Source organism: Zophobas morio, unplaced genomic scaffold (genome assembly GCF_036711695.1).
Source record: "Zophobas morio isolate AGI-343-1 ecotype UQ-CSIRO unplaced genomic scaffold, CSIRO_AGI_Zmor_V1 ptg000005l, whole genome shotgun sequence".
NCBI classification, from domain to species: Eukaryota; Metazoa; Arthropoda; class Insecta; order Coleoptera; family Tenebrionidae; genus Zophobas; species Zophobas morio.
The window spans coordinates 3,037,681-3,050,650 of NW_026972110.1; the positions used below are offsets into that span (position 1 = coordinate 3,037,681).

Consider the following 12,970-nt stretch of genomic DNA (forward strand, 5'->3'; position numbering starts at 1 on the left):
ACTTTGTTATATCACTAGTGTTTTTAGCTCATTCTTGTTTTAGCAGGTTTTAGTAGTAAAGTCGTAAAGTCATGTCACTATGTCTTCTGTCAAATGGCTGTCAATGTGCCAATTTTCTTTAACGTAGCTTTGTGAAATTAAAAACCTTCCGCTAATATTTCTTCTAAGATTGTTGTGAGTAGGACATTGCAAAGTTGAAATATGTGGGCAGACACTTTACTTATTGTTTTTATATCAATATGTACCGCTTTGTTGGGTGAGGGTTTAACTTGGTTAATGGTTTATCGAACTGAAAAATATCAGAAATTAAAAACAGAAGTAGAGCGACAAAGCAAAAGACGTATGTGACTTTTATAAAATTATGTATAAACAAGATATATAAATTTTGTTATAGTTGAAAAACGTAAAGAAGCTCACGGGGATTCTCTCGATAAACAACACAAAAAGAAAATTGAGAGAGAAGAAGAACGTTTGAAAAACAATAACCGTGATCTATCATTAGTAAAAATGAAATCAATGTTTGCCATTGGTTTTGCTTTTACTGCTTTACTTAGTATGTTTAATAGCATGTACGTTTTTCTGGTACCTGTTGAATGCAATAGTTTTCCTTTTTATGAATTTTAGATTTGACGGAAGAGTTGTAGCAAGATTACCATTTTTGCCATTAACGTGGATACAAGGTTTAAGCCATCGTAATCTGCCGGGTGATGATTATTATGATTGTTCTTTTATATTTTTGTATATATTGTGTACAATGTCAATTAGACAAAATATTCAAAAACTGTTAGGCTTTGCACCTTCTAGAGCAGCATCAAAGCAAGGAAACAGTATATTTGGACCTGCACCTGGACAATTTAAGTAACTCATTTTCCAGATGCTCAGTGAAGAGATATTCAACATTTAGGAATAATTTATTGTTAACGTGTGTATAAATAAATAATTACAACAATATACAGACTGCATAATTTCACAGTTTTACAGAAATCAATGTGTGCATCATTCACTAACACTTCATAATAACTGAAGGACAATGATTGCAGTGTCAACTTTTATATAATATTAATGTACATTTACAATGGAATTTCAAAATTAATGTCTAATTTGGCATCACGAGCCAAACTAACTATATTGGATAATTTGACCACCAACCGCGCAGCTTCATCCAAATTATCAACAGGCAAAATTTTCAACCCAGAACTAGCTATTAAAACTTTAGCATCATCAACATTGGTGCCTTGCAGACGACAAACAATTGGCATTTTCAGATTTAATTCTTTTGCAGCTGCAATAATACCTTCAGCAATTACATCACACCTCATAATCCCTCCAAAAATGTTCACAAGAATTGCGTGAACCTTTGGATCTGCAGTGATGATTTTAAATGCTTCCTTTACAGCTTGTGCAGTAGCTCCACCTCCGACATCAAGAAAATTTGCTGGGGATCCTCCATGAAGAGAAATGATGTCCATAGTAGCCATTGCTAATCCAGCTCCATTAACAAGGCAACCAATATTTCCATCTAAAGCAATATAATTAAGATCAAATTTGGCCGCAGCTACTTCCTTTTCATCTTCTTGAGTCCAATCACGTAATGCAAACAATTCTTTTTGTCTAAAACCTGCGTTGTCATCAAAGCGGAATTTTGCATCAAGAGAGAAATCTGTTAAAAATGCATTTTAATTAGCAACTTTTAGAAAAATCAAAACAAGATACTTACAAGTTTCTCCTGCATCTTCAGCATAAGGGTTGATCTCGATTAGTAGCGCATCTTTTTTACAGAATAAATCATACATTTTTAACAGCATGTCTGCAGTTTTATCTTTCTGTGAGCTTAAACCAACTTTAACAGCTACTTTTTCAGCTTGTTCCTTGCTCAGACCTTTACTTATATCAATTGGTTCGTATAAAATGGCATTAGGATTTTCTGCAGCTACTTCTTCAATATTAACACCACCTTGAGATGATGCTATAATTACTGGCCCCTATAAAGTAGTATTCATTACTGAAAACACCAGCATAGATATATATCCACAGTCATATCTATATGTCCACTGTGGTACTAATTACTCTTACCCTACTAATAAAAATAATTAATTTTGGCAACAATTTGCTAATTCAAAAGTATAACACAATGTAGCCCAAGATTTTTTACATAGTTTGACCCCCTAGTACTTTTCTAATAGCACTTCTTTTCTGGAATTATTATTTTTGTTTTGAATGAGAGTAACATCCACCTCAGTGGTTAAACAGAAATGACCTCAGATTCAAATATTTGGAACTTACAGAAAACGCGCGTTCCATCATAATAGCAAAGTAAAATTCTTTTCTAGGGAATTTTCTTTCAGTAACCATTACTGCATTACAAATGCGTCCTTTTTCACCTGTCTGTTTTGTGATTAAATATTGACCAAGCATTTGACCAGCAATGTCTTCAGCTTCCTCAGGGCTACAATTAAAGTTGTAAATTTTGTAAGAAGTAAAAATTAAAAAAAAAACTTACGAATACACCATTCTGACTCCTCCTTTAAGGCCATTTTTAAAGTGACCTTTGCCTCGCCCTCCTGCTAATACTTGCGCTTTAAGTACAATATCTTTAGTAGCTAAATCTTGTGCAATTTTTTTCGCTTCTTGCTTAGTTTTAGCAACTCCAAATTTTGGAACTTGAATACCAGCATCCTTCAATAAAGTATAACTAATGTGTTCATGGACATTGAGGTTTCTTGTTTGCTGTTTTTGGGGTTGCCAGTTTGAAGTCGTTGATCCCAAAACCTACAAAATTGAAATTTCTTATGTAATAAAAATTAAATTTATAAATAATTTCGACAGCAGGGCTGACACTTTTAGCTAAAAATAAATGGTCCAAATGTTCAAGGCCAAAAGGTTCCACTGTGCAGCTCAAGTTTAAACAAAAAAATCTACAGGAAATGATATAAACATGGCGTATTAAGAGTTTACTTACTTTTGTAGCATTCTTTAAAAGAATATGTTCAGCTAAAACAGCACTTCGAAGCATCGTAGCCATTGCAATCGCAAAAAAAGTTGACAAGTAACAGGGCGGACTTCACAGTTGACAAAGCTTTTGGTACTTTTGATTTGTTATTTTGGTATCGCAAGATCGCAAGTTCACTTCTTTTTAAAGTTTGTCAAAAACATGTCAAAAACTGTAACAAAAGGCGGACGTTAATTAACCGTGTTAATTCAGCACATTATCGAAAAAATAATGTTTTGATTTGATCAAAGAACATCTGTGTACAAGTAGATTACATTGACAAGTAGAACCTAGAACTTTAAAACTGTTCAGAGTTCAACAAATCAACATAATGATTGAACCTTGGCCACTAGTTCATATAAACTTTTTTTTTTATTTATTGTTTGCAATAACGAAAATGTACGATAATAATGCAATTGCGTGACAGCTTGCGTAGGTTTTTGTCAGCTGTTATATAACACAAACAAATTACAAAAAGTTTGCTTAATTTAACTGAAGTGTTATTGTGCCAATAAAAATGAAAGCAATTGATAAACAAGATACATTAGACAAGTTTAAAAATTTGTGCACTCTGACTCAATTTACATTGCAGTTTACGTTGTGATATTGAGCTAGTTCAAATAGAAGCAACATTTAAATAAACGTAAGATTACATTATCTTATCAGTCTTTCTGAGCATTGAGAATAGATTTATTAACGGTATGTCATCATTTTTTATTGTCCTTGGATTACTGCAAATAAATTATTATTATCAAGCTTAACAATGTTGAAGTGCTCTGAAGTAAATGTTACCATTCGAAAAGCCAAGAAAGAAGACATGATACAGGTTTTCAAACTGATTAAGGTAGATATTTATCACAAGATGTTCCACATCTATTACCATCATATTTAAACAATTTTGATTCAATCATAGTAACGGGAATCTGCACTTGCACCTTTTCATATAAACTTTATACTTCACTTTTTTAAAAGAACAACTTATGTAAATATATGTCATATTATTTATTGTCAGAATTATAGTATTGTGAGTGTTATATGTTTTACGTTTTAGGATCTTGCAGAGTTTGAGAAACTTGAAAATCAAATAAAAATCAATGCAGAAGTACTAATGAAGGATGGTTTTGACACCGACAATCCAGCTTTCACATGTCTGGTGGCAGAATTGTCAGATGGTCACATTATGGGATATGCACTGTATTATACCGCATATTCCACCTGGCTAGGAAAGTCTGTTTTTCTTGAAGATCTATACATCCAACCTGCTTACCGTAAAATTGGTATAGGCAAACAATTATTTATGGCAGTAGCAAAAATAGCTCATGAATCTGCAAGTAAAAGATTAGATTTTCATGTTCTCTCCTGGAATCCAGCAGGAGATTTTTATAAAAGTTTAGGCGCTGAAAATTTAACAACTTCGGAAAAGTGGCAACTTTTCCGACTAAATGAAGATGCTTTAAATAAAATGTTTACGTGAGCGTTTTTGTTTATTAAAGTTAAATTAATTTTAAAATAAACACTAGTACCATAGCAAAACATAAAATGAGCAGTATGCAGAACCAACCAAATTGATTTAAAATTGCAGTGTAAATAACTTATACTTTGGTTTTACAATTTTTAGAGACAATACTTTTTACATTTTCAAAGTGGCAAAAAATGTGCCAAGTATAAGTTTTCAGTGTGATCAATAAGAAAATGGATTATGGCTCAAACGCACTTTGTACTACACTGCGCATAAAAGCTGCTTTACAACCCATGATTTCAATAACGTTCGAATATTTTAATAATTTTTTATCTGAAACAATTTGTGCAATACAGAAATAAAATGACAAATTAACACTTATAAATTTAGATCAGATTGTTTTGGTGTATTTGGATATTGTATTTTTTGATGCACATTGAATAAATGCTCCTGTAACATGACTTGACCACCATATATGTTGCCACAAATATGACACCTTAAAAAAACCTCACAGTAGTTAATTAAATTGTTTTAAACTTGTAGACTTACTGGTATTTTTTCTTCTTAGAAACTCCGAGATGCAGTTTCTCATGAACTGCTAAATTATATCTTTCTGCAAACTTTTTACCACAAGTGCCACAACTAAAGCGCTTTTCACCAGTATGTACTTTCATGTGCCTTTTAAGGTGAGATCCTGATAATAAAAACAAACCGCAACGTTCACATTTGTATGATTTTTCCCCTGAATGACTTAACTTGTGAATATTAAAAGAAGTGTGATGAACAAATCTTTTCCCACACAGATCACACTGGAATGGAAATTCACCTGCAATTTATTAAAATAATTGTAAGATTTAAAATCTTATGTGATTTACCTGTATGTATTGGTGTATGCCTTGCAAGAGCCCCTTTCTGTGTGAATGATTTTTTGCAGTAAATGCATGTATATGGATTAATACCCTTATGCATACCAACATGGATTGTTAGTGCTTGCTGACGTTTATAAGCTTGCCCACAGATTTCACATACATATGGCTTTTCATCATTGTGCGATAACAGATGATTTTTAAGTTTTGTTAATGTTCTCCATGTTTTTGGGCATTCTGTGCACACATAAGGTTTTGCATTATCTAAATCATTCACTTTTTTTTTTGTTAAGTTTTTCTTTTCATCATTCTTTTTAATTTTTTTTAGTGTTTCTTCTGAACTCAGCCATGTAATATCATCTAGTGAAGGATTCATGTCTATTATTGATTTCACTGCCTCAGTTTTTAAATTGTGCCCTGAATCATCCAAATTAATGTGATTTATTTCTAAGTTGGTCTCCTTGAGATTTTGAATACTAACTTCTTTTAAATGGTCTGTATCTTCTTCAGTGACGGTATCTACATTTCTGGCGTCTCTTTGTTCGATACAATTACTTTTATAGTATTTGCACATGTACGTTCTGAGTTTGTACTCGATGTTTTTCACCCTTAATTTAATATTGTCTAACTCATTTAATAAAAGGTAACACATTTTACAAATTAAATAATTGGTAATAAAACACTCTTCGTCTATGCAGCTTTGTAACAGCACTAGAAGAGACGTTTGAGAACATGATGTGAACGTCTTCTGTAGGTCATATTCTGGAGTGGTTACTTCGCCAGTGCACAAACAACACAACATTTGAGCCATAATTTATCATCACAGAATACTTAATCCTTACGTAAAAACCAAACCAATTATGTACAAGTTTACGGTCCAGAATTTTCAAAGGTTAGGTTTTGTTATGATGTCAAACAGTCATACGTCAACTGTCAGAAGTGTGCGTAGCCACCTTATTGAAATCTAAAAAGATTGAACCCCAAAAAATAAAATTTGTAATTAACCTTCATAAAGTTAAAGTTTTTCAATACAAGATATTATCAAAAGAAACGAAAAGTTATCAATTAGAATTTTTCAGTGTATTCATTTTGAAATGTTGGTTGCCTATCCTGTTCTAATCGTCATTTAATTTTAATTTAACCAATCAGAGCAATCCACATGTTTTGAGATGGTCGTCGTCAATTCGTGAGCTATTCAGCATTAATATAAAACTTTCGTAATTTAGTAATTTATTGTGTGATATGTGAGGTGATTTTTAATAACAATGAAAGTGAACTGTTGGCCAATTTTAACGTTGTTGTTATTTATTTCATTAACTGCCGTTTTAGCCGGTAGAGACTTTTACAAAATATTAGGGGTTTCAAAATCAGCAAGTTTACATGAAATCAAAAAGGCATATCGTAGGTTAGCCAAAGAACTGCATCCAGATAAGAACAAGGAAGATCCTGAAGCGTCACAGAAATTTCAAGACTTGGGCGCTGCCTACGAAGTGCTTTCTGATGATGAGAAACGAAAAAAGTATGATCGGTGTGGCGAAGACTGCCTTCAGCGCGACGGAATGATGGACAGCAGTATGGATCCTTTTGCTAGCTTTTTTGGAGACTTTGGATTTCATTTTGGTGGCGGTGAACAAAAACATGAAACCCCCAGAGGCGCTGACGTGATTATGGACGTAGCCGTCACTTTGGAAGATTTATACACCGGAACTTTTATTGAAATAACAAGAAATAAACCTGTGATGAAAGCAGCTAAAGGTACACGCAAGTGTAATTGCAGACAAGAAATGATTACAAGAAATTTGGGGCCCGGGAGATTCCAAATGATGCAACAAACAGTTTGTGATGAATGTCCTAATGTTAAACTAGTCAATGAAGAACGAATTCTGGAAATGGAAGTAGAGCCAGGAATGGTAGATGGACAGGAAACGCGGTTCACAGCAGAAGGTGAACCTCATCTTGATGGGGATCCTGGTGATTTAATACTCAGGATCAAGACACAACCTCATCCTATTTTTGAACGAAGGGGGGATGATCTTTATACTAATATAACCATTAGCCTGCAGGTAAGAATGTACATTACAGTAGTGATAAATTTTTATCTATTTTTTTTTTTTGTAGGATGCATTAGTTGGCTTTACAATGGAATTACAACATTTAGATGGACACATGGTTTCAATAAGTAGAGATAAGACAACATGGCCCAATGCCAGAATCAGAAAGAAAGGAGAAGGCATGCCTAATTATGACAATAATAATCTGCATGGTACATTATATATTACATTTGATGTTGAATTTCCTAAACCAGAGCTTTCTGAGTCTGATAAAGAAGGTACTCATTATATTACACATTTGATTATTGAAATTACTGATTTTTATATTTTGTAGCTATAAAGAAGATTTTAAATCAAAGCTCAAACAACAAAGTATACAATGGACTTAGAGGATTTTAATTTATAAAATAGTCATTTTTGTAAATAAATTACAAAGACTAGTAAGTGAGGTGTGCTTGTGTGTACATGTGAGATAATTTATTGCCTGTTTTGTTTTGTGTACAAAACCCATACCTGTTCACTAGAAATTTTTTCTACAGAATTTACTTTTCTTTGTTGAGTTACTTATGAATTGTATAGGACAATTTTGTAATATATTGTATTTACCATTTGTTGGTCTTTTATTACGTTGTGAATATTGTTGGGCATGCTCTGCATATAAAATAGGTACATATTAACACCATAATAGAATGATATTCACAGTTCATTTTAGTTTTCAGAAACGATAGAGGAATGTTACAGATAGGAACATCAAGTGGGTGTAACGTACATGTTTTATCAAATTGCAGAAACATTAATGCGACGCGTTATTTGTTAAAGTGATAGGTACGCCAACAGTTGGTGTTTTTTTGTGAACTGTTTATATTAAAATATGTAAGTACTTCTAAATCTTACTACATACATTTGACAAAAACAAAACAAAAATAAAAAAATATATTAAAAAAATCCAATGTTAATAAGAATTCATAATTTTTTGTGTTTTTCGTACAAAAAAAATGAAATGTCATCATTTTGTTGGAGATCAATAAATAAAATTTTGTAAATTTTCTGTAATCATCACAATAAAATGAGTGTCATCTTACCAACATTTTAAACAAGTTTACTTTTTGAGAACAAGTATGAAATATGGTTCTGCATTTTTTATTTTTTTTGACAACTTATTAAAATAAAATAGGTAACGTAAAGGAGTATGACCTATTGTGGTATGTGTACATATTTCATATGAGACTGTTAATAAATTTTAAAATGTTTGTTATGTAGTTTTAAGACATTAACATTTTGTCCCTTTACAATTTTTTTATGATAACCCGTATGCATAAAGTTGAAACGTGATTTATTTATTTGATAGATTTACCATTTCAATTTTTCGGCGCAGATTACTTTAACGAATGTCTTAATTTCATGTTTTCTCTGCGTTTCACGGCCTGTGGAATAGTCGGTCAGTCTTCGCGTTTTTGTGTGACCGCACCTCCCCCCATCTCAAGTTTAATAGTGAATCGATATTTTTAAATTCACGCATACGAGAGTTATCGTAAAAAATAAAATTTTTTGGAATGAAATTGTGTAATGTACTTTAGAACCTACATAACAAATTTTTTTCGAATTGTGGTACCTAATACCTCTATACATGAATTTAGTGATTACAGAATTAAAATTTGTGTTTTCATTTACAACATCAACGCTATTGGGCGTAATTTTTGGACACACAGCTAGAAGAGCGTTCACTGTGCAACTGAAAAGCGTCGGCAACTGAATTTTTAGTATTTAAAAAATAACGATCTAACCCCTTATTACAGATGATAACTTAAAAATTAATGAATAAAGCGATTTTTTAATTACGAGGCACACAATAATGTTGTCATAACGTTAATAGTGCATGTATCGAAATTGATATAAATGTATACTATCTACCTATCTACATTATTTGTCCCACGAGAAAAGTGTTCAGATTAATGATTGGAACAAATACTTTTCAAAAATAATTCATTATAATTACTCATTACTTTTAAAAGTACTTTCTGCACTTTGAAAAATTTGATGAGGAGACAATTTTAGATATTTGTTGTATAGGTACATTATTTTTTCTAACATCCAAAGGGTCAAGAAAAAACGCGTTGGAATGAAAAAGGCAGTGAACGATTTATTTTATTAACGCAATTGTTACATATTCACATCAATAAGTTAAAATAAAACTAATAAATACTTCTAAATATTCTTTTCACTGAGGCGCTAAATGGAATTGTTGTATTATATTTTATAAACATGTCTCTAAAATATGGAGCACTTTGATTCAATAGATCTAGTCTAATTTTATTCTTTAAAAAATGATCAAAAAGTATCTTTATCAAATCTTCATCTGAGGGAGTTTAATTATCTAGAGGAAATTTGAAAAAATCCGCTTGGACATTATTGTCCACAACAAAAGTTGGGGAGCTAACATTTTCCAACTCAACTGCATTTCTATGATGATTTCAAATACAATAAATATTTAGTGAAATTAAACTTAATCCTATGAATACAACAGGTACCTATAGTTTTTGTCATTTCCATTGAAACACCACCTGTTAATCGTAAATTTGGCAATGTTCATATTCAGACAATTTTCGAATTAAAAGCCGTTGTCAATCAACCGAAAGCTGTTACCAATTGCTAAATTTTAAGCAAAATCAACAGGTGGTGTTTCAATAGAAATGGCAAAGACAATACATGAATCTTACCAGTCAAAAATGAGCCAATGAATTACTTTAGTAATTAACCGAAAAACTTAAGTTTTGCAAAGTAAGTGCTAGCTGAAATATATTATTACAGTACTGATATTGATATAAACTAATACTATACATATGGTTCAATTTTATTTGAAGAAATTGATTTGTTTGAAATTTATATTTTTCGAGATTTTTACAGTCTTATAACAGGTTGAAAAGGGAAAAAAACTGGATGTTTTTATATTTTCCTATTAAAATGAGTACAGGTAATACACGCGTCACACCAAAAGATGTGGAAAGAGATTATTATACATATTTTGTAAAAAAGTTCACAAATGCAACACTGGCAAAAATTGTGTTTTACAAATTACACAAAACATTTGCCAAAATTGTTTTTTTTTCTTCTTGTTAAGTAAAGTTTTAAAGCAAATTTCAAAACTATAAAGTGATATTTATAGATTTAGTTTAACTAATAACAGAGCATCACGGATATCAACCAAATCAATGCATCTCAAAGTCTTTAAAATAATATTTGAAGAGCTGTATCATGGTTTCCTAATAAATTCGCTTTAGATTTTAACTCCCTACTAGGTTAATCTTCTCTTTGTGGGGACGAACCAGGTATATTAATAATCCCAACAGGTACGTAAACGATTCGTACATCGTTGTGAATTAAAAGTACTTGTAAAAGCAATTATAAAAATAATTGAATTACTCACAGATTACAATTATTCATTACTTCAAAGGTAATTGAATTACAGTAATGAATTATTTGTCATTGAATTACTTCCGACCATTGCTTCAGATCATAACAAAATTTTAATGATAAATAAAGCTTAAAGCATAACAGCCTACACTGTCTGTGGTTTAGTAACCCCTAATTCACCTCTATTTTATTTTAAAACTTTGACGCTAAATAAAATGAGCAGAATCAAAAAATAGCTCAATTACAGAGCATTAGCGAAATTTAATTTTTCGTTTCTATTACAATTTTGTATAGTAAATCGCACATTTGAAATATGTAATTAGAATGCTCTTTGTCTGTGGTTAATACACATACATTATTATTGCGTGTGAGTATGGTGTGTAATTTTTCTACAAAATTAAACACAAAAGGATAATAGACTAACAAACTAATAACTAATCTTACACCACTACTTGGGTAATAAAATTATTCTTCATTACATTCTTTTTCTTTTTCACTTTATACAATGCATCTTGCGCCCTGCTGAAAGTACTTCTATCGTTTTCATCTATTTTCTCTAAGTTTTATGACGCCTAAAATACGAAAAAATAGGTCGAACGTTTCCATCCGTTTGTCGTCTGATTTTGTCGATTTTTATTAAACTGACACATATATCGTATTCCGAAATTATTTACTGAACCGATTGTTGTCAAATTTTATATGTATTGTTACGAAATAAACCCATACGTATGTAGGGCATTGATGACTCATTGTGGGTGATGGCGGCCGGAGAAGAGCCTGGAAGCGGTGATGGAAACCTTCGAGAAGGACCGCGCTTTTGTTTACATGAGAACCACCGTCGGGAGGAGTTAATGTATTCCAGACAATGTTATTATTGTTATTATTATTTTTATTTTATTCTATTATGTTCCCCAATGAGCTATTCGCCATTTTTTTATTGTAGATATTTCGAAATCAGGCTGTATCGTGTAAGGTGTGTGAACACCCAGTTAAATACTTAAAATTTCATAAAAGTAAGTCTGTAATTAATTAATGAAGGAGACTTTACGTCTTGAAACATATTGAAAAATCCCATGAGCCAAAGTTAGGCACTCCTAAAATAATAATTTATGGCATGGCTATTTACCCTTTCAATAGAGCTCCTAATGCTTACGGTAATTGAGATTGGAGGCCATTCGCATTCAGCTTTGTAGCGTCTACAGAGATGCAATTTAACAACACAATGAAAACGTAAGAAAAAAGTTGGTTGAAAGTTATTTTAACAGAACTTCCCTTGCCCGCTTCTTTGAAAAATGATAAAATTTTATTTTGCAAATTTTCTCTTGTGGTAACTCTTATAAAGCAAAAAAAAATGAATGCATTAATAAACCACAAGCATAGACTCATAATGTTGTGCAGATTTTATATGGGATGTATCGGGTAAAATTTACTGATACGTCACCAACTTGGGGTTAGAAGGAAGGAGTTTAATTATTAACGATTTATCATGCCTACGAAAACTTTAATAAAAGTTTGCGAAATCTCGAACCATTCGGTTTTCTGCTTCCAAAGTTTAATTGTATAAAATGTTGTTATATTTACAGTTCTGACTTTTTTCCAAAAATATGAATGTCTAGGCTAAACTAAAAACTGATACATAAATCACAAGTGTAGGAGTGTGTTACTTTATAAAATTTAAATAACATTTATTAGACCAAATCGTAGCGAAGATGACGTCATAAACTTTTAGGAGGGCCACAAACAGATAAATTTTGAATAATTTAGGAGGAGTTTTGCAATTTTAGAGGTAATTTGTAAAATGTTATTTTTTATATAATTTTGATTTTTTCGAAAAATCTGGACGTCTAGGAAGGCGTAAAAGTTTTGATTAACGATTTACCATGCTTACGATAACCTTAAAACGTCTGCATTCGGTTTTGCAATTTCAAAGTTAAATTGTAAAACGTTGGTATTCATTTTTGATTTTTTTTCAAAGAATCAAAACGTATTCATAAACTACAAACGCGATTTAAATAATATTTGATATTGTAAAATTTGAAGATGACGTCATCCCATTGTAGGTGGGGATATAATCAGACAAATCGTGGTTAGCGTTTTACCATCTACACGATATTCTTAACATTATCATCGTGTTACTGTACTATATTTTGACCTGTATTATTATAATTATATCTTTGACGTGCATAAATTGTAA

General features: G+C 31.5%; 6 protein-coding genes across 8 annotated transcripts in view; 4 read left to right on the forward strand and 2 right to left on the reverse strand.

Moving 5' to 3' along the window:
- Window positions 1–58: 58 nt before the first annotated feature.
- On the forward strand, window positions 59–951 carry LOC135121924 (calcium load-activated calcium channel). The gene is made up of 3 exons (XM_064046203.1): window positions 59–340; window positions 395–569; window positions 625–951. The coding sequence occupies exons 1-3, from the start codon at window positions 202–204 to the stop codon at window positions 860–862; spliced, it is 552 nt and encodes a 183-aa protein (XP_063902273.1). The 5' UTR covers window positions 59–201; the 3' UTR covers window positions 863–951.
- On the reverse strand, window positions 893–3,414 carry LOC135121829 (succinate--CoA ligase [ADP-forming] subunit beta, mitochondrial). 2 transcript variants are annotated; one of them, XM_064046119.1, is made up of 6 exons: window positions 3,331–3,414; window positions 2,960–3,161; window positions 2,501–2,769; window positions 2,284–2,446; window positions 1,718–1,982; window positions 893–1,660 (listed from the first exon to the last, which is right to left on the reverse strand). In XM_064046119.1, the coding sequence occupies exons 2-6, from the start codon at window positions 3,020–3,022 to the stop codon at window positions 1,071–1,073; spliced, it is 1,350 nt and encodes a 449-aa protein (XP_063902189.1). In that variant the 5' UTR covers window positions 3,023–3,161; window positions 3,331–3,414; the 3' UTR covers window positions 893–1,070. The 2 variants fall into 2 exon arrangements, with proteins under 2 accessions (XP_063902189.1, XP_063902182.1); XM_064046112.1 differs by lacking the exon at window positions 3,331–3,414 and having other exon boundaries at window positions 2,960–3,239.
- A 23-nt stretch (window positions 3,415–3,437) lies between these two features.
- Window positions 3,438–5,169, forward strand: LOC135121939 (thialysine N-epsilon-acetyltransferase). The gene is made up of 2 exons (XM_064046210.1): window positions 3,438–3,833; window positions 4,041–5,169. Exons 1-2 carry the CDS (start codon window positions 3,753–3,755, stop codon window positions 4,461–4,463), a joined length of 504 nt encoding a protein of 167 aa, XP_063902280.1. The 5' UTR covers window positions 3,438–3,752; the 3' UTR covers window positions 4,464–5,169.
- LOC135121846 (gastrula zinc finger protein XlCGF49.1-like) lies at window positions 4,765–6,325 on the reverse strand. Of its 2 annotated transcripts, XM_064046137.1 has the most exons (4): window positions 5,796–6,322; window positions 5,324–5,731; window positions 4,998–5,274; window positions 4,765–4,944 (listed from the first exon to the last, which is right to left on the reverse strand). In XM_064046137.1, exons 2-4 carry the CDS (start codon window positions 5,688–5,690, stop codon window positions 4,827–4,829), a joined length of 762 nt encoding a protein of 253 aa, XP_063902207.1. In that variant the 5' UTR covers window positions 5,691–5,731; window positions 5,796–6,322; the 3' UTR covers window positions 4,765–4,826. The 2 variants fall into 2 exon arrangements, with proteins under 2 accessions (XP_063902207.1, XP_063902200.1); XM_064046130.1 differs by having other exon boundaries at window positions 5,324–6,325.
- Window positions 6,326–6,385: 60 nt separating this feature from the next.
- LOC135121860 (dnaJ homolog shv) lies at window positions 6,386–7,975 on the forward strand. The gene is made up of 3 exons (XM_064046144.1): window positions 6,386–7,377; window positions 7,433–7,643; window positions 7,700–7,975. Exons 1-3 carry the CDS (start codon window positions 6,580–6,582, stop codon window positions 7,762–7,764), a joined length of 1,074 nt encoding a protein of 357 aa, XP_063902214.1. The 5' UTR covers window positions 6,386–6,579; the 3' UTR covers window positions 7,765–7,975.
- Window positions 7,976–8,060: 85 nt separating this feature from the next.
- LOC135121775 (uncharacterized) overlaps window positions 8,061–12,970 on the forward strand; it is a 66,996-nt gene continuing 62,086 nt past the window's right edge. The window contains exon 1 of the mRNA XM_064046068.1: window positions 8,061–8,238. The gene's annotated coding sequence lies outside the window, so the exon portion shown is untranslated. The remainder of the gene's footprint in view (window positions 8,239–12,970) is intronic.

Excerpts from the sequence above, each read along its gene's own strand:
- LOC135121924 (XM_064046203.1), top strand. The coding sequence starts at position 202 with ATGTGGGCAGACACTTTACTTATTGTTTTTATATCAATATGTACCGCT. Across the intron at positions 341-394 it reads AGAGCGACAAAGCAAAAGAC|TTGAAAAACGTAAAGAAGCT; the intron begins GTATGTGACTTT and ends ATTTTGTTATAG. Across the intron at positions 570-624 it reads CTTAGTATGTTTAATAGCAT|ATTTGACGGAAGAGTTGTAG; the intron begins GTACGTTTTTCT and ends TATGAATTTTAG.
- LOC135121829 (XM_064046119.1), bottom strand. The coding sequence starts at position 3,022 with ATGGCTACGATGCTTCGAAGTGCTGTTTTAGCTGAACATATTCTTTTA. Across the intron at positions 2,770-2,959 it reads TTTTAAAGAATGCTACAAAA|GTTTTGGGATCAACGACTTC; the intron begins GTAAGTAAACTC and ends TCAATTTTGTAG. Across the intron at positions 2,447-2,500 it reads GGAGTCAGAATGGTGTATTC|CCCTGAGGAAGCTGAAGACA; the intron begins GTAAGTTTTTTT and ends CTTTAATTGTAG.
- LOC135121939 (XM_064046210.1), top strand. The coding sequence starts at position 3,753 with ATGTTGAAGTGCTCTGAAGTAAATGTTACCATTCGAAAAGCCAAGAAA. Across the intron at positions 3,834-4,040 it reads AGGTTTTCAAACTGATTAAG|GATCTTGCAGAGTTTGAGAA; the intron begins GTAGATATTTAT and ends TTTACGTTTTAG.
- LOC135121846 (XM_064046130.1), bottom strand. The coding sequence starts at position 6,125 with ATGGCTCAAATGTTGTGTTGTTTGTGCACTGGCGAAGTAACCACTCCA. Across the intron at positions 5,275-5,323 it reads GCATACACCAATACATACAG|GTGAATTTCCATTCCAGTGT; the intron begins GTAAATCACATA and ends AATAAATTGCAG. Across the intron at positions 4,945-4,997 it reads TCTAAGAAGAAAAAATACCA|GTGTCATATTTGTGGCAACA; the intron begins GTAAGTCTACAA and ends GGTTTTTTTAAG.
- LOC135121860 (XM_064046144.1), top strand. The coding sequence starts at position 6,580 with ATGAAAGTGAACTGTTGGCCAATTTTAACGTTGTTGTTATTTATTTCA. Across the intron at positions 7,378-7,432 it reads ATATAACCATTAGCCTGCAG|GATGCATTAGTTGGCTTTAC; the intron begins GTAAGAATGTAC and ends TTTTTTTTGTAG. Across the intron at positions 7,644-7,699 it reads TTCTGAGTCTGATAAAGAAG|CTATAAAGAAGATTTTAAAT; the intron begins GTACTCATTATA and ends TATATTTTGTAG.